General features: G+C 52.1%; 1 protein-coding gene across 2 annotated transcripts in view; it reads right to left on the bottom strand.

Moving 5' to 3' along the window:
- The window catches only part of STEAP3 (STEAP3 metalloreductase), a 39,096-nt gene extending 20,668 nt beyond the window's left edge, over positions 1–18,428 (bottom strand). The window contains exon 1 of one of the 2 annotated variants that reach the window (XM_012468394.2): positions 18,356–18,428. Coding sequence is in view for 1 of the 2 variants with exons in the window: in XM_012468393.2 (XP_012323816.2) it covers positions 11,573–11,594 (22 nt within the window). In the remaining variant the exon portion in view is untranslated. Of the gene's footprint in view, positions 1–11,572; positions 13,157–18,355 lie in introns of those variants that run through there. The other variant, XM_012468393.2, reaches the window with a different exon arrangement.
- Positions 18,429–19,626: the final 1,198 nt, after the last annotated feature.

The following is a 19,626-nucleotide window of genomic DNA, read 5'->3' as shown; positions in this document are numbered from 1 at the left end:
ACAGTGGCACATGCTTGTAGTCCCAGCTACTCAGGAGACTGAGGCAGGATTATTGCTTGAGCCCAGGAGTTGAAGACTGCAGTGATTGTACCACTGAACTCCAGCTTGGGTGACAGAGCAAGACTGTCTCAAAACAATAATAAAAATAATGTAAAGATAAAATTATGGTAGACATTAGACCTGCCACTAGATCTTGTCGTTTAATATGCTAATAAAGAGGCATACATACTGCTACTATAATCTTTTTTGAAAAATATTTTCACTGTGCTTCCACATACCATGTTTTCTCTGTAACCCTAGGTTATTTTATTCGATGCATGTAAGAAGATTATTCTGAGCAGAAGTCCACAGGTTCTACTAGCCTAGAGTTCCACAGGACTCAGTAACTCCTATCCTGAAGCAGTGGAGCAGCTGGGATGGCTTTCAACACCCTGCATAGGTGTCTGCCTCTTCCCACTTTTCCACAACACTCTCCTGGAACCTCTGGACACCTGACCAGGTGAGGGAGTGAGTCCAGGGACTGATGAAAAGGCAGGGCAGGGGGTCCAGGAGGTTGGACCCGGCTCTGCTATGAACCAGCTGTGTTTCTTCAGACAAGTCTGTGTGCCTCTCTGGGCTCCAGCTTCCATCTTTGTCAATGGAGATCACAATCTCTGCTCTCAGATGACAAATAATGCAATCTTAAAAGGTTTTCGAAACTGTGATTGTTCCTTTTACAAGGCAGCAGTGGCAGCTCCTATCAGCGGGATGCCTACCAGGCACCATCGCTGCTGTCAGGCCTTTTCTCCGGTGATGGGCCTCTGGGCCCCACAAGAACCCCAGGAAGTAGATCCAGTTATCATCCCCATTTTACAGAGGAGTGAACTGAGACTCAGAGAGGCTGAGGAACTTGCCTCAGGCAGCACAGATAATTGAGGGAAGGAAGAGCAGGACGCAGGTGTGTCTGCCTCTGCAATCAGCACTTCACTCCTCTTACTGCACAGACAGAACAGTGAGCTGTGCGGAGATGACCCCGATAGCAGCAGGGCTGGGACCACACTGGCTGGGTAAAATGAGGACTCTAACTACACCTCTCTAAAGGCTGTTTGAGGATGAAATGAGATAATATGTGTAGAAACTCAGGGCTCTTTTTTGACTGGTATGTATGCACTTGTGTTTCCTAATCTTGTATGCACACGCATGTGTGTGCACGTGTCCTATTCTTGTGCACATGTGTGTTGTGTGTACTATTCTCTAACTTCTTCGTGGACAGTGGCCATGTTCAAGTCTTCTGCCCTCCTGCCTCCTGGTGCTCTGCATGAACCCTACTGCTGAGGGCTGGCAGGGGCTGGGGGCAGGACAGGAGGTACACGTTCTGGAAGTCCCAGAGGCCCGTCCCTGTGGGCTGAGGTGAGGGTGTGACTAACCCTGTTTAGGCCCTGGTTCTCCGGGGGTTCTATTTATAGAACTGGAGAGGGAGCAGACGGGGATCAGATTGCGGCTCTGTGGACTGAGGCCTGTCTCCTGTACGCAGACCTGCCCACCTCCCCGCAAAGCTGTGCACAGAACTGCATGGAGGCTCAGGTGTCCCGGCCCGCTCTGGGTCTCTGCCCAGGGTTGTCTGTCACCTCCCTCTTCCCGGCAGGGCTACAGCCTGTGTTTATGGCTGGGAGCCACGCCTGGCCCATGGGCCTGCCTGCCAGCTCATGTCTGCTATTGTGCAGGCCACTAATGGTTAGTGGCATGACATCCACAGCCATGTGGCCTCTTCTTCATGGACACCGACCATCTTTCAGACATGGGTGGCCAGGGAAAGCTGTGGCTACGGAGAGTTTGCTGTGAGGTTGGTATGGGTGGGGGTGCTGGGGTCACCGGCAATTAGAGGCTGGCTGTGGCGCCCTGCAGCCAGATGGAGGAGGGGCAGCCTGCAGGCCAAGAACGGGGTCCCTCGGACGCCCCCCATGTGGGGGCTGACTGAGCAAGGAGAGAGAAAATAACCCAGTTCTTGTTCTCAAGCGGCCCACAATTATCTTCAATTTTTAAAAATATGTATTTATTTATTTTTCGAGATAGAGTCTCGCTCTGTTACCAGGAGTGCAGTGGTGCAATCTTGGCTCACTGAAACCTCCGCCTCCTGGGTTCAAGCAATTCTCCTGTCTCAGCCTACCAAGTAGCTGGGACTACAGGTGCATGCCACCATGTTAATTAAATTGGCTAATTATCGTCAATTAAAAACAATTTTTTTAATCTGGTCAGTAAAATTACACTTGGGGGCACACATTCCTATTACTGCTCTATTTCTTTATAAGTAAAATACATTTAAAATGTACAGTTATGCAGTAGTGCCCTATAATGTTGTGTGTGGTATAAATTACGTGCAAACATATGTAGATGCAAGGGAGGAGGCTCTGTATGTCCTCCCTGCTCCCAGAGAATGAGCCTTTACAAGCCCCGGGGGAGGTCCACACACACCCTGGAGACCATTGACTCGTGGGCAGGCCAGGCAGCAGACCAAAGTGTTCAAGGTCTCCTGACAAGGACACGGACTTCAGAGACAGCGGGGACTGGGAGGATTCCTGCAGGAGGTGGGCCTGAGCTGAGCCTTGACAGATTGAGTGAGTCTAAGAAAAGCACTTCAGAAAGAGGGGCCCGTATTGAGCAGAGGGGAGCCAAGACGGCCCGGAGTGCAGAGACCCGTCAACAGTGCGTGTCCCTGGGTGAATGACATGTGCCCACAGCCAGCACCAGGGCTGAGCAAGCCACAAGTGAAAACACAAATTCTTGCACACAGCCTGGCCGACATGGTGGTACCCATCTCTACTAAAAATACAAAAATTAGCAGGGTGTGATGGCACATGCCTGTAATCCCAGCTACTCCGGAGTCTGAGGCAGGAGAATCACTTGAACACTGGAGGTGGAGATTGCAGTGAGCCAAGATCGCGCCACTGCACTCCAGCCTGGGCGACAGAGTGAGACTCCATCTCAAACAAACAAACAAAAACAAAAAATAAATTGTTGCACGGAACTCTTTTCTAGACTGAAAAAGTGTAGAGAGGGAAGAAGGAAAGACCTGGGTCTGGGGTCTACCCTGAGTATCTTCTCACATCAGTGAGAAGTACTGGACACGTCAGTCAGTCCTCTCTCTAGCCTGTTTCTTCATCTGTAAAATGAAAATACCAATTTTCCCTCAAGGGCATGAAGTAGCCAAGGGCTGTATACACCCAAGGCACTGCTCTGTGGCTGGGATGTTTCTGGGAGTTCCTCCCCTGTGGTCTTTCTTTTCATGTGCTCATTGTCCACCCCCCACCCCACTTCCCTGAGCTTTGGGAGGGCAAGATGGTTGTGTTTTGTTCGACCTGCACCCAGAACCCTACGCCATGCCTAGCACGCTGCAGAGGTTCTGTGCATCTCTCTGACTGACTGTACATCACTGAAGACTATCTTGCCTCTGGGGGCAGAAATCCTTCCAAAATGCAGTACAGAATCAGATGCTCATCTGGCACCCCAGGGATCACTCCAACCAGCCTGGGCTTCATGTTATGTTTTCACAGAGCCTTTGAATAGGCTCTCCGCCTCTTTTCTCATCATCAGGACTTTGCCTTCACCATCCGTCTGCCTCGTTGCCTCATTTTTTTTTTTTTTTTTTTTTTTTTTTTTGAGACAGAGTTTCGCTCTTGATACCCAGGCTGGAGTGCAATGGCACGATCTCGACTCACCGCAACCTCCGCCTCCTGGGTTCAGGCAATTCTCCTGCCTCAGCCTCCTGAGTAGCTGGGATTACAGGCACACGCCACCGTGCCCAGCTAATTTTTTTTTTTGTATTAGTAGAGACGGGGTTTCACCATGTTGACCAGGATGGTCTCGATCTCTTGACCTCGTGATCCACCCGCCTCGGCCTCCCAAAGTGCTGGGATTACAGGCGTGAGCCACCGCGCCCGGCCGCCTCCTTGCCTCTTAAAGCCCCCAGGTCCTTCTAATTTGCTCCTGACAAGCCATCAAGAGAGAGCAACATCAAGAAAGTGAAATGCCAACTCAGAATGGAGAAGAGTTTTGCAAATCATATATCTGATAAGGGATTTGTTTATAAATTTCTGAAGAACTCTTACACCTCAGTATAAAGTGGGCAAAAGACTGGAAAAGATACTTCTCCAAAAAAGGTATACAAATGCACATGAGAAGATGTTCAGCATCATTAGCCCTCAGGGAAATGCAAATGAAAACCACAATGAGATCCCACTTCACACCCACTAGGATGGCTACAATGATAATTCTTTTTAAAAGACAGGGAGGATGTGGAGAAATCAGAACCCTCCTACACTGCTGCTGGGAATGTAAAATTGTGCAGGCGCTGTGGAAAACAGCCTGGGAATTCTTCAAAAGGTTAAACAGAGTTTCTGTATGACCTAACAACTTGACTCCTAGGTCTATCCAAAAGAAGGAAAAATGTATATCCACTCAAAAACATTTTCACCCATTATGCAGAATACCCAAAAAGTGGAAACAAGCCAAACATCCATCAACTGAGAAGTGGTTAAAGAAAATGTGGCCTATCCATCCGATGGAATAATATTCAGCCATAAAGAGAAACTAAGTACTAAGTGCACATCCATGCTCCAACAGGGACGAACCTTGGAAGTGTTACGCTAAGTGAAAGAAGCCAGTTGCAAAAGGCCAGACATGACATAATTACACTTATATCAATGTCTAGAATAAGCAAATCAGTAGACACAGAAAGTAGATTAGTGGTTCCCAGAATGGGGGATTTGGAGAAAATGGGGAGTGACCGCTCACGGGTACAGGGTTTCTTTTTGGGGTGATGGAAATATTCTACAGTTGATTATACTGATGGTTACACAGCTCTGAATACACTAAAAACCAATGAATTGTATACTTTAAATGGGCGAGTAGCACGGTAAGTGAGGTATAGCTCAATAAAGTTATTTAAAATGTTGTTACTTAAAATATAAAAGGAAACTGAGATACAGCAGACTGCTAGTGGGTGTGTAAACTAAGAGTAAACGTGTTTTGGAGGCGAGCTTAAGGACTCCATGAGCCCAGTCATCGCGTGGATATTGTGACACTAATGTTGGTGGCTGCTGTGGTTTGGAGGTTTGTTCCCCCAAAACCTCATGTTGAAATCTGATCTCCAATAGTGGAGGTGCACCTAATAAGAGTTGTTTAGGGCATGGGAATGGATTCCCTCCCTGGCAGGGGGAGGGCAGAGGAGCAAGTGAGAACTCTGTTAGGTCTCAATCTATTAGTTTCCTTGAGAGTAGCTTGTTGAAAAGAGCCTGACACCTCCCTCCACTCTCTCTTTCTTTGCTTCCTCTCTCTCCAGTGATTTTTGCACACATGGTGCAGATGAAGAAATAGGGCTCAGGAAGCTGAAGTGACTTGGTCAGGCCACCAGCTATCAAGTGGTCAGGTAGGATGCGAATCCACCCCTCTGCTGGGCCCTTGCTGGCTGACCTTGCAGTTTACTAAGGTGACTGATCCTGAATAAATCCAGAGTGTTCAAATGTTTGCCTTCCTTTTGCCTCCATCATGAGTGGAAGCAGGCTGGGCCCTCCCCAGATGCAGATGCTTCATCTTGAACTTTCCAACCATCAGAGTCATGGACCAAAAAAAACTTTTTTCTTTACAAATTCCCCAGCCTCAGGTATTCCTTTAAAGCAACACAAAGACAGCACTAACACAGTGGCTCTGCAGCCTTCTGAAGTTATTTCCTGTTTGTTTTCCACATAATTGAGGTTCCTAAGCCCCATGACCTCTGGACAAGCAAGGCTTATATCATCAGTACCGTCACCTGTTGTAGTAAAGATGGTGCCTTGGGCTAAACGGTCCTCTTGGCCTTTGCTCACACAGCTATTTCTTTGCCATCTATGCAAGCAGAGAGCCGTTCCAGGGTTTGTGGGATAACGTGTGTGTGCCAAGTGCTGGGGTCTGAGGTCTACCCCACCAGCTCCTGGGTCAGATGTGTTTCAGTGGGGGTGGAGGAGGTACCATCTGCTACTCATCCACATGGCTGAGGGTTTATAGAAGGATGTGCATGTGGAAATATGTACAAAGCTGCAAATCTGCTACGTGGGGCATGAGGTCTCTCTTCCTCCCAAAGTCATCCCTTCCCTAAGTAGGCGGGGGATCATATCAGCCCCTGGAACTCTCTAACACAGCTGAAGCCATAATTGGTCACTGAGAGCTTCCCAAACCAGGCCAGGCCACTCCCAATGCAGCCATCAGGACGTGGGCTCAGGAAAACGTTAGAACACTCTGGATTTATTCAGGCTCAGTCACTTTAGTAAACTGCAAGGTCAGCCAGCAAGGGCCCAGCAGAGGGGTGGACTTTCATATCCCACCTGACCACTTGCTAGCTGGTGGCCTGGCCAAGTCACTTCACCTTCCTGAGTCCCATTTCCTCATCTGCACCATGGGGTGATGTTCCTCACTTTAATGAGGGATAGCAAGGATTACATGAGACAAAGTGCTGTGCTCTGGGCCTGTTAAATTTACTCATTTTTCATTTTATTCCTCTCTAGGATTTTTTTGTAAATCGTTTTGTCTGGGTAAAGCAGAAATAGATGCACCCGAATCAATACATGGTGTTTTCTGCCTAATGGAAAAATTTACTTTAAAATTTTCTAAAAATGTGCTCCAAGATAATGGCCTGGAGGCACACACCCATTTCTCCCCAAGACAATTGGAGGAAAAGACCTGCTGCTATTTGGGACTCGGGAATGGGAAGAAGAATGGGAAGAAGAATGGGGAAGAGCAGAGCAGGAAATCTGGGGTAGAGGGAAGAGTAGGAGGGTCTGCTGCTAAGGGCCACTGCTTAGGGTTTGGGGACTGGGGCACTGGGTTCTTTTAGCCCTCTAGGGATGCTGGTCCCAACATCTGGCTCCCTGCCAGGGATAGTCCTCATGCCATTGGGGTACCTGGGCCACTTTCCCTTGCAAGGATCAAGCCCACACCAGCTGCCCCTCTGCCTGCATGGCCTTCCAGAGCAATCCGTCTCACTTGACAGCACTTTTTTCTTTCCTGTCTACCTTCTCCCCAACTCCAAGCTCCTCAGGGTGAGAATTGAGTAAAACTCACTGTTGCAAACCCCAGCACTTAGGACACATCAGATCAAATTTGAGCTGCATCAGGGTCACCTGGAGGACCTATGAAAACATATTGCTGGGCTCTACCTCCAGAATTTCTGGTGCTGCTGGTGTGGGGACCACACTTTGAAAACCACTGCACTAGGTGCTCAGGAAAGCGCTATGGAAGGGGCGAATGAACTAATCAATCATTTGCATGCAAGAGCAACTCAGTTTTGACTTTTTTTACTGGGTCTTTACAGTTGGCCCAGCTCCCAGCCCACTTCCTCTAGAAAGCCCTCCTTGCTAATGGGGGCTTCCATGCTCTCTCTCTGCACTCCTCTAGGTCTTGAGGGTCACATGTATATGCCCTGTCCCTGCACACCCTTTGGCCGCCCAGAGCTAGGTCTTTCAGGTGAGAAGAAGGCAGTCAGAGTCATTGTGGCATTTGTCAGCTGAGCCAATGAAACAAACCCCATGGGGACCACTTCCCAGCTACAAGTGGGTCATTAGGCCCACCACAGGGAGAAGAGCAGTTCTAGGGAATCGTAAAAATCTTGGGGATCCAGGAGCCCCCTAACACCCTGACTGGGAGGACATTCTCAGAGGACAGAGTTTCCTGCTGACCGAGAATCCAGATGGCCTGCCTGCCATCTAGGAATCTTTCACTATCATGCTTTGACAGCTCAACCTGGGAGAACTGCTCACTGGGACAGTTCATTACGACCCACTGCCAGCGTATGGGAAAGATGGTGGTCAGCGCTAGTTGGGAAGGGGAAGAGGAAAGCCCAGCAGTCAGCACCAAGGCCAGGGGCTTGAAGCAGCGGTGTAGGAGGATGGGGCATGCTTAAGCCCTAGGGTCCCCATGCTGCACAACTTTAGGGGGTGCCATTCACATAGTAATCCCTATGGAAAGTGCCCTCTGGCTGTGCAATTTTATGCAATGGTCTGTCCTGCCAAACCTCCTCTGAGAAATTCTCTTATTCATTTTTCCCAGAGTACCTGCTGTGTACCCAGCATCGAGCAAGGTGCCGGGGCCATGCAGGTGGCCAAAGATGACCTGCCTTCTTGAGGCTCTTAGGAGAAAGGCCAGCTACACAATGCAGGAAGGAGCAAAATGCTGGAATGAGGTCACGACCAGGCACTGTGGAGCCAGGGAGGAGGGCTTCACTTTGCCCAGGACTTGCGGGGGCAGCCAGCTCCCTATGGGCCTGTTAATCCAGCCAGGTTGGAGGCCATCAGGCAGCTGAATCTGCAGTCTCAGCATCTGGAGCTGGGTGGTTTCTTGCTTTCCAGGGAGACCTGGAGCTGCCAATCCTGGGACTAGTGGGTCTTGTGGGCTGTGGCTGCCCCCACCACTCCCCTTGTTATGGCATAGGATTTGCTGAATCAGGGATGGGCCTCAGCACTGCTCCTGGGCAGGGCGAGCTATGGGGGTAAGGAAAGGGGAGAGCTAGTCAAGACACAGAGGCAGCTCAGGGTGTCTGCCACGGAGCCCAGCCTGCCTCACATCTCCTGATTCTTGGGCTTGGAGATGCACACTTTCTCCTGGTCTGTCCAGCTGCTGCATTGCCTTTTCCTGGAAGCCTCTGCGAGACCCTCCCCTGCCCCTCAGTGACCTCTTTCTTTGGATTTCCAGAGATACTGGAAGTTGGTCTCCACCCTCTAACTGCTCTGCATGGGGAAAGTCATGCAGCCACTTCCCAACCACTCGCCACGGGCCAGCTCCAACTTTTGCAAGAGCTCTGACTTTCACAACAGCTTTGATGTTGGCAAGAGTCCAAGAGCTCAAAGGCCTGGTCCAGGCAGCCTGGTGAGCAGCTCCTGGCTTCTACCTGGGCCTAGGACAGGGAGGACTTCACACTCTGGGACTCACTTTGCACTTTTTGTCACATTACCATTGGCTGCATACACTAGTTCTCTTGTGTGTCACCTCATTGGATGGGGGCCAATAGAAAACTCATTTCTGTGCCTCTAGCACCTACCAGGGCCTGGCACACAGTAAGTGCTCAATAAATTTTTGTGGTTTGAATGAAGAGAGTATTTGTGAGTTGGGAGGGGAGTATTTGTGAGTAATAGCTGTTCTCCCTAGAACCTAGCTGGGGCTCTCCTGTGCCCAGTGGTGATGATATAATAATACTATGAATTTCTAATCCTTTCTGCAGCTTGGTGACATTGTTAGACCTGGCCAAGCATTTCACTATTTGATAAACTTAGTAACACTGAGGACTTAGGCACAGATGACTTTAAACACTGGAAATAAATATTAAGAAAGAGACTGCTACAGCTCTGGTCAAGGTGAAAACCAAGCATCAGATCTAAGGTGCACTGAGGGGCAGGCTGCTATGGAGGTACTCATGGAAGGAGGCTTCAGGGATGCCGAGTCAATGGCCTCAGGGTTTCTGGAGGCTTCTGGGTCAGGGCATAGCAACCATTTGGAGGGGTCTGCCCAGTCTCCCATTAGGTGGGGGTGTCAGAGCAGGTGAGGCCCAGCTGCTACCATTGGCAGATGTGCTGCGTGCTTGGCCCTTCCAAACCTGGGCCTGCCTGGTCTATGCCTCTGGCTACTCCTCACCTAGAGCTCTCGCTTTCTTTCTGCTTAGGTCACAGGCTTAATCTTTGTGCCTGAAAAGTGCCTTCCCTGCAACTAGTGAAATTCAACAGGAAGGCCCAGTGCCTCTATAAGGTAGAATTAATTTTCCCACCTCTGGCCCTCTTGGCTCTGCAGCACAGGTAACAGGATGCAACTAGCATATGGCGTGTACTTTCCCTTAGAGGTCCCGGGGGTACTCCCCATCATCTCCATCACCCCTCCCCATGCTAATATTAATATTAAAACTAACACCCTTAGATAGGAACAGTCTACATTTCCCAGGCAGGTAAAGTGAATAACAGCTTCTACAAGGTCCTTCCCATTTTATGGGTCTGAAATTTACAATATAAGTTAAAAGCAGGGCACATGTTATGCAAATAAGAAGTTTTCAGGAAGTCCCCTACCCGGTGACTGCCTCATGTAGAAACTCCGGGCCTCCCCTACAGCATGAATTCCATCTTCCCCAACAGAGAGGGGCTGGGCAGGCACATCCCAGCACCTAGCAAGTGCCTGGCATGGGCACAGCTGCAATAATCAGGAGTCAAATGCAGCAAAGTGCCGGTGAGGCGAGGTCAGGGATCCTGCCTGCGGATGTTCGCACAGGGTTTGACCTGCAGAAGGCTATCATTACTTCTACTTTGCAGAGGAGAAAACTAAGGTCCAGACAGATTAAAGGACCTTCTCTGGGCCCCAATCTTGCCTGCCCCAGATCTACTGTGCCCTGGTCCCATCCAGTCCCTGCATTTGAGCTGCCTCTGGGATGGCAAAGGCCTGCAGCTCGTTGCTCAGGACATGAGTAACAGCTGGTCACCTGGCCGGGACAAGGCTCTGGTGTCTTCTGCTTTCTTCCTCATAGGTTTTCTGTCTCCTCACTGAGCTGCCCCAACTCACACTTTCCAGCCTCTCCTTCTCAGGCTGTTTCTGCAAATCCAGGGCTGCCCCCTACGCCAGAACCCCCAGGCCTCATTCCCACTGGGCTTTCCCCAGCTGACCCCAGGTCCCTCTTGCTATCCCACCCCTAGCCTCCCACAGCTGACCTGAGGGGAGAGAGGACAGAGGACACCAGTCTGAAATCATAGTTGAAAAGCTCAGTTATAGCCACACACATCTAACTGGTACATTTCTATTTTCTCTGTGGCCATTTTCCCTTTCTGATGGACTCTTACAAACATTTTACTGTTATATTTCTTGTAATACTGCCTGGAATCATTATTTAGACATCATTAAAAAATTATTGTATTTTTAAAAGGAAGGCTGAGAAGTTCCTACAAAAGAGAATACAGAAAGCTCAATCACACTCGAGCCAGTCCCCACAGAAATACACATGCACGCAAGCTTGGTCTGATGGAAAAGAGTTTATCATCACACCACTTTGCAAAATAAAAGTGAATGAATAATTTAGAGAGCTTTTTACAAACATCTAGATTTTCAAATCATTCTAGAAAAATCCGGTTCAATTACTTGCAGCAGCAGTTCCGTGATAAACCAATGCAGAAATGGTTACATAAGAAAAATTTACAATTCCCCATAGGCCTGCATTCCACAGAAATGCATCAGAAACATTAACATCTTTAAACACACACACACACACACACAAAGGCAACTGTGTGTGACAAATCCTTGAACCCTTTACTTTTAAAAGCCTCCTGACTTAATAACCTGGACTCCCCTTCTTCAAAAGGGGTCCACAAAAATGTGCAGATGATACATATTTCCCATTTTACATTGCACTTTTTGCAGTATAAAAATGTGCAGGGCAACCCAAGGCGGTACAGATCTCTGGGAGATGTGAGTTCCTCGGACCTCCTGGAGATTCGAGGGGCACCCTCCAGCAGGCCAGGGGTCAGGGGATTGGGGAGCTGGTGGGAGGGGCTTGAACAGGACCCCTGCCACCTTGGATCTGCGTCCTAGACAGACTTACCAACAGCAGGCTGGTGCGACATCTGGCTGACGGGAGGGTCTGAGGCTCTCCGGTCACTGGACAGTCTCACTGTGAGGCAAGTACCCCTTCTGGCTCAGTCTCCAACCTGGACAACCAGGACAGCCTGGCTTTGGTTCCGATTTTTGGTTTTTCAGAAGGCGAGGGGCCTGCCAGGGGCTTGCACAGCCGGCTGCCTCCCCCAGCCTGCACGCCAGCTCTTGGCCACAGGGACTGGCCTGGGAGTGGTGACTGATGCTTGGTTGGAGAGTGCACTGAGAGAGCGCAGCTCTGGCCTGCTGTTTCCTGCTCGGGGAGGAAACCTCACTGGTGATAATTAGTGGCTCAGACTCAAGTCTCTTTGCTACAGGAACTGAGGTGGGACGACCAGTAGAACCCAGGATGCATAAAATGAATAAATGTCATCTAATGTGCGCACACACGTGAGAGAGAGAAAGAAAGGGAGAGAGGTGTTTACTCTTCGGGATACAAAGGCAAACAATGGCTGCAGAAAGTGGCAATTTATCAATTTCTGTGGGGGAAATTTACTGCAGTCACTGTGGCTGCCACTGGCTTAGTAATAATGCTCTCAGCATTTGGTGCCCACAAAGGCTTCATTGTCATCTTTACTTGCTTGTCAGTGCTCACACTGGGGAGACAGACAGACCCACAAACAGATGACAACACTTGTCTCTAGGGCGAAGCATGGATGGGGGCTGAAGAAGACACAGGCATGTTTCTCCTGGCTGGGGATGGCTTTTCAGCGGGCCCCAGAGGCCCATCAGCACCTCAAAGGAGGCTGGAGGTTTGGAGGCTTTTGTATTGTTAAAGTGAATTATGCCAAGTCCGTTCCTAGGGACAAACATATTCTGTTTTTCAACTTGTTTGGAACCTAGTGTTCCTGGAATAGGGCACATCTAAGTATCCCTGAGCATCTGGTAAACAGGTTCTGGGCAGGTTTCCTATATCATCACCAAACACTAGGACAGAGCCTTGTTCTCTGACTGCTGTGGCTCCCTGGGTGTCCTGTCTCCCGCTAGAGTGAAAGCTCCTGTAGGCAGGGCTAGATTCCTGAATCTCTGAGGAGTCCAGCACAGGCCAGTAGGCAGGAACTGACTTCCACTACCCCTCCTTCCAGTCCCTGCCTACTCCAGCCCTCACAAAGCCAATGGCATTCCTTCCATCTCAAATCTTGACATCCTCCTGGTCCATCCCAATTCCCCTTCCTTTAAGATCCAGCCCAAGCCCTTGGGCACTTAAGGCACCTGCCATCCTCCCTGCGCCCCGTCCCCAACAATCTCTCCCTGCTTCGAATTCAGAGAGGCAGCTGTTAGTTGGTGGACCTAGCTGGACAGAGCCGTGTGTGAATTCCGGTCCAGCCACGTGCTAGCTGTGTGACCTTGGGCAGGTTGCTTTCCCTCTCTGTCCTGATGATTAAACACTGAATGTGAAACCCAAACACATGTCTTCCTTAGGACTGCTCTTGTGTGCACCTTTCCTTGCTCTGCTGTGGCCACTCACTGCAAGTGGCTCCTCTGCTACTCTGGGTGCTCCGTGGTCACTCAGGCATGCTAGCCGAGGGAGGGACCTACGTGCCTTCCACCCCTGCATGTCCTCACAGCCCCTCACATCGCGCTCTGCTTAGGTGAAGCTGGTAGACACCTGTTGAGCCAGCGGGTCTCAGGCAGTGCTTTCAAATGTTCGTCAACACCAGAATCGCCCGGGCAGTTTAAGTGGGTGGGTTTCTGGGAAGCCCCAGGCCCAGAGTCTCTGGTTCAGTGTATTGGTGTGGGGTAGATGGGACTCTGTTTCCCTATCAAAGCTGCTGGGGTGGGGGGATCTCCAGATCCCCTTGGAGAAGCTGCTCTGTGAGGAAACCACATCTGGGGAAAGCAAACCTTTCTGTTACGTTTGAGCGACAGGAGCTGGAGAGTACGTGTTCCTGGAGGGCTCCAGGTAGGCTGTGACACCTGCGCCCTGGCGTGCTCAGACCTTAGCTGCACCCTGAGCTTCCTTAACCGCAGGACTTCCCCTCCTCTCAGCACCGCCCCACAGCCACACCAGATGTTAGAAGTCACGGGAGGACAAGCAGAAGCCCCACTGGAACTCACACCAGCATGAGTGATGCACGGTTTCTAACCTCCACCCTTCAGATCTGGCAACACCAGGAGGGCAGGGCTTTCTCCAGTACCCGCCCCTTCACTGGCCCATCACCCCGATCTCTGGCTGCCGGTCCCAGCACTGTCTTGCTTCCTTCCCTTCCAGTTCCAGACACCACCTTCTTTTTGGCCAATCCGGAGACATCTCCAAGGGCCAGAGGGCCATCTCCAGAGGGCCTGGTGTGGCTTCCCACAGTTGCTCTGGCCTCACACCCAGGTTGGGGCAATTCGATGGACAGTAGTGGGTCCCCTCAAGACCCACTGCATCCACTGTAGTACTGACCCACATGCAGGCCTGGGCAGTCACCCAGAAAGCCCCCTCAGATGCCAGCAAGCTCGCTGTGGCAATCTGTAGGCCAGACCTCACTGGGAGGGTCCAGCTCACAGCCACTGCATCCTCCAGCTGTGCACCCAGAGTTCACCTTCAGAGACCTTCACCCTGACTGGGGGTATACTGTTACCTTCTCAAGCCCACCAGGAAAATCACACACTGCTCCCCACAGTCTACCAGCCACCCCACCAGTTGGATGCTTATAGAAACGAGAAGCCATCAGGCACGGTGGCTCACACCTGTAATCACAGCACTTTGGGAGGCCAAGGAGGGTTGATTATCTGAGGTCAGGAGTTCAAAACCAGCCTGGCCAATACGGCAAAACCCCGTCTCTAATAAAAATACAAAAATTAGCCAGGCGTGGTGGTGCACACCTGTAATCCCAGCTACTCTGGAGGCTGAGGCAGGAGAATAGCTTGAACTCAGAAGGCAAAGGTTGCAGTGAGCCGAGATGGCACCACTGCACTCCAGCCTGGGTGACAGAGTGAGATTCTGTCACAAATAAATAAATGAAAGAAATGGGACGCTTGTTCCCTCACAGACTCCAGCATGCTGGCTTTGGGAGTCCTGCTGTCTACACATGAACTGGGACAGCTGACACCAGCCCCAAATCTACATGTGCCGAGGTCTGCTTTATAATCTTGGGGCAGTATTTTTTAATGTGTTTAATAAGAAGGCTTAAACATGTGCTCTTTGCTGAACTCCCACCTGGCTCTCATTAAGCGGAAGGATAGAGTAAGTCACCGGCTGGTTGCGGAACACTCAGTGCTCACCTGTTGCCCACGCTGCCGGGTAACTGTGGGCATGCGGAAGACAGACTGATTGGGAAGAATTGAGTATGGGACAGTTCTCCAGTGACAGTGTTCTTAGTGCTGAAGCAACCAACGCCTGGCCCATTCAGAGCAGTGCTCATGAGACCCGGCCACATCTGAAGAGGAACACACTCTGCCCCTGGGTTGAAGTGGCAACGCAAGAGTTTCTGATCCACAAGCAGTCGCACGTCGGCCCTGACGGCAGGCACAGTGGTTGATCCCTCCAGCTTAGTGGGCGAGGGGAGGCGTGTCTCTGGTTTTGCATCCTGGCTCACATGAGCTATAGGTCCTGGGCGTCACCCCCATTGTGTCTCCTCACTCAGATTCACAAGTACGCAGAGAGCATGGGTGTTTGTGTGGTGGTTAATGACAGTGACACTCATCCTGCCAGAAGCAGGTCCTTTCAGCTGGTCTTAGAGTGCCTGGCTCAAAGTTAGTGCTCAGTAAGTGTTTGTTGAATGAATAAACAATGAGACAGAATTTAGACAGGCGAATGTGGCTATTAGTTAGTGGCTAGGAATCTCAGGTTAGGGGTAGAAAAAAGAGGTTGGGGTCCATATGTACTTGGAAAGTCACATGGTTGGAAGAATAACACTATCAACCTCCTAAGAGTCTCCAGGTACAAATGAGCTCCTGTAGATAAAGTGCTTGGCTGGGAGCTGGCACATGGGAGGCTGAATGTGAGGTATGAGGACTGGCATTTCAGGCGAGATGGTGGTGGTGTGGCATGGCACAGAGGCCTGGGACCCGTGGAAGCCTGTGTTGGACAGGTGGGTGGGCCTGGCTGCAGGAGACAGATGGGAGGAAGTAGGACTTCTGCAGCCCAATGTTTGAAAACCACCTAGATCCCTTCCCCTCTCCTCTTCAAGCTCTGTAATCTCCACAGCCATCCAAATTGGAACAGAGTTGGCAGGGGTAGGGTAGGATGGGAAAAAGAGGCACACACCCCTCCAACCCCTAGAGGGAGGAAAGGAGCCAAGCTGGCCTTTGGTTGTAATAACTACTTAAACTGGTAAACATCCTCACTTTAAATCAAGAGGCACCTCCCTGGTCTAGATGCTAGAAAGCAGTTTCATAGAGTGCTCAACCCATTCAGCTCAGGCCTGCCCAGCCCGGGAAGACCTGGGCACCATGCACAATGGGTGGACAGGAAAGAGTGGACCCAGCCTCAGCTGGAAGACCAGGGAGCCCGACTCCCTGAACAGCTGCTTCCTACCCCTGCCCCAGCCTGCCTGAACCTCGCCCCAGCCCACTCAGTTGTTCATTTGCAGCTGGACAAGGAATGCAGCAGGCAGCATAGACCGAGACGCTGGGAGGCATCAGCTGAGACTGAGCTGGGAACCCCGGGGCTTGGAGCTAAGGCCAGCTCTGCCACAGAACACGGAACCTGGAGGCCACTCTCTGGGCCTCAGTTACCTTCTGTAAAATGCCCAGTGGTTCGGTCTGGTGGTGCACTGGGCCTGGTTAACGCACAAACCTGAGGTGACGAAAGGGATCTGATATTTACTTCACTCCTCAAACTCAGCACTTCACACACTTAGACCCCAAGGCAGGCAGCCTTGTTTTATGGGGATATCCTGTTCGAAGCCCTTGGAAAGGTTTTACAGATGAACAGAGGTTTGGAGAGCTGAGGGCTTCATGCCATGGAGTAAGGAGCTGAGATTTGGACGCGTCCATCTGACTCCAAAGCCAGACTCTCCCTGACACGCAGCCAGCAGCAGTCTCCCCACCCAGTGCTCAGGTGTGCGCCTTTGGACTTCACTCAGGAACTTTCACTTTTTAACCACTTGAAGCCCTACCCAGCACCCTGGTCTCTGATAAATCCAAGGAGGGAAGGGCTGTGGGCCAAGGAACGGAGATAGAAATGGGAGAGGAACCTACCTGTTTGATATCTCTAGGCTAGAGAGGGCACATATGTGGTCCAGCTTGACCTGGGCTGGTCCTGGGGACCTCAGCAAACCTGGAGAAGACTGTTCAACCCCCAGGTGGGCAGGTGGCCCTGCCTGAGTTCCCTGCTGGCTCTGAGGCCAGGATCAGCCTGTGCCACTTCCACACCTTCTGCCAGATTGCCCGGCTGAGGCCACCTGTTCCATTCAAGCCCCTTCAGGACCTTAGTAACACCATCTACCCCATTCCGGCCATTTAACCATCAGACATTGATTAAGTGCCTCTGCCAGTCCCTGTGCGGGCGACCGGGGACAGAGATGAGAAGACGCAGTCCGGGTCCTCCAGGTGTTCCGGGCTAATTCAGTCAGCCTCGGGTGGGACTTGGGCATCTTTCTTTTTAACAAACCTTGCAGGTGACAGGTGGGACCTTTTGGTTTTGTGGACATTCTGGCCCCCAACACTGTATTCTTGGGGCTGCAGGAATCCTCTTGAGGACATAGCCTGTCTCACCCCGCCGGGAAATTCCTCTTGGCTTCCAAGTCAGATAAATCTGGGTTCAAATCCTACTTCTGCAACTTGCTAGCTGTGTATCCTTGCAAAATATGTGGACACTCTGAGGCTGTTTCCCCATCTTTAACAAGAGATCATGGTGCCTTCCTGTTGTGAGGATTAACAGGGATACTGTGTGCAAAGCCCTTAGCAAGATGCCTGACACACATAAATGGGAATGTCTGCTGTTAATTAAATTATGGCTGCATTCTGATGGACAGAAATATCTCCCTGGGGATATTTCCAGAAACCCCACTTCTGGAGCCCATCTCTGAGGTGGCCCTGGATACCTAGGAGGCCTCTCTGTGCCCTCTGCCAGGGCTCCAGCAGGACTTTCCTGCTTCTCCCCACAGATTTGGCTTCCTGGCCCCCAAGCGGCATATTAGCCGAGCACACCCTCCCTTTCATTTACACAGAGTGACCAAAGTTCCAACCACACCTCTCCGGGCAGCCTGTCTCCAAATTTCGGGGAAGTGAGGAGGAGGGGGAACTTTGCCAGGCAAGAGCTATGCGGGCAGAGGCAGGGACTGGTCAAGCCGAACTCTTCCTCGGGACTAAGGTCGGGCGCCCCTGCCCAGCCCCTGCCCCTGCCCTGCCCGGCTGCGAAGGCACTGGGAAGTCTGGCGAGGAAGAGTCTGGAAGATCCCGCCCACAACTGCCAGCTCTCCTTTGGGACCGCTGGCCAGAGTCCCAGCCGTGGAGCACAAGGGACCTGTGGACTCCGCCCGGGCCGCCCTGAGGGGCGCCCACATCTTCCCCCGGGGCTCCGGAGCCTGCTCCCGCCACTGTCGCCGCCGGCCCTGCCCACCCTGCGTGGCGCAAGCGGTTTCCGCGCCTAGGGAAGGAAAGCACGCTGGGTTGGGGGGGCCAGAACCCGGTTTCTTTGCCGCCTGGCGCACGTGTCTCGGTCCAGGGGACGGGGGTCGTCTCCAGATGTGTGGCGGCACCTGGGCTCCGCGCAGCGAGGGTGCAGGGTGCAACCGGGCGGGCGTCTTGGGGACCGGGCGCAGCCCGCAGCCCCGCGGCGACCGGGTAAGGGGTCACTCACCTCTGCGGCCCGCAGCTCAGAGCAACCGCGGCAGCTGAAGGCCCGGGGCGAAGGCGGTGGCTCGGCCCGAGGCTCCTCCTCTCCCGCGCCCCACCCGCCCGGGAGGGCTGGACCTGCAGACTAGGTGGCCGCCCGCCAGCCCGCCGCAGCTTATCCTGCTCGGCCACCTCCCCGCGGGCCGCAATCGGGAGCCGCCAGGCCCTCGCTCCCCGTCCAGCCCTGCAGCCCCGGCAGCGTTGGCGGCGTCCAACCACCCTCCTCCCCTGGCCCCAGGCGTTAGGTCCCCAGCCAGCCCCGCCACTTCCTGATTTGCAGTGCCCAGCAAACAGCTGAAGTGAGCAGAACTCCGGGACTAGCCTCTTAACCCGGCAAGGGAGGGCGCCGAGGCCAGGGTGACCTCTAGGCCCCCCCTCAACCTGAGGAGCACCTCGAATCCTCGTGCATTTTATAACCAAGGTCAGCAGCCAAAGTTGCAGGTGGGAAGAGACCAGGGCGCCAGTCTGGGTCCGGATCCCTTCCCTCTCAACAAGGTTGCGCCCAGGCCGTGGCGATTCCGCCCATCTCTGTTGCTTGTTTATCCTTACCGGCAGGCACCTTTCTCCTGGAGCTGCCTCCTTGTCTAGGCCTTCTGGGCTCTGAAACCCTACCCGTCCCTTCCTTCCCCGCAAGGCATCCCCCTGCCCTGGGGCACTGCCTGCCGCCCTCTCCACTTCCAATGCAGATGGTTTCACAGCACAGCAGTGAGGCAGGGCTTTGTAAGTAGGTGAGGCTGTCTGTCGGCACCTTTATTTAGATGTGCGCCCTGGTCTGAAGCCCTTTCTCACCTATGGTCACAGTTGCTGCCCCCAGGTATTCTCTTTACAGGTGAGGAGACCCGGGCTTTTCTGTTCAGATTCCTGGAGGCTGAGTGGGGGTTCCTGACCCCTGGTACTCTTTCTAGAGTATTCCTGGGGAGGCATATTCTGTTAGCCTCTGATAAGGAGCTTCAGGTTATTTTTAGAAAGTCTAAGAATCCTCTTTTCTGGGGAGTCAGCCTCTACTGGGGAGATAAGCCTCCTGGAGGCCAGAGGCAGGGGCTGGGCCTCAGGGAAGGCCCCATCACTGGACCCCAGAGAGCTCGGTGGGGAGGAAGAGGCAGAGCTCTGGTCTCCCTGTGGCGTGGGTGCTGCGGTGAGGGCTTCTCCCTCCACCCCTAACCCTGCTGAGACCCACCAGCAGGCGCTGCTTGTTTTCCCCTCCACAGCTTCCTCCTGCCTGATACCCACCTCCCG

The sequence above is a fragment of the Aotus nancymaae genome, unplaced genomic scaffold, assembly GCF_030222135.1.
Source record: "Aotus nancymaae isolate 86718 unplaced genomic scaffold, 86718_ANA_hifiasm-v0.15.2.pri h1tg000029l, whole genome shotgun sequence".
Classification (NCBI taxonomy): Eukaryota; Metazoa; Chordata; class Mammalia; order Primates; family Aotidae; genus Aotus; species Aotus nancymaae.
The sequence above is the reverse complement of the archived record's forward strand: the minus strand, read 5'-3'. Positions and strand labels throughout refer to the sequence as shown.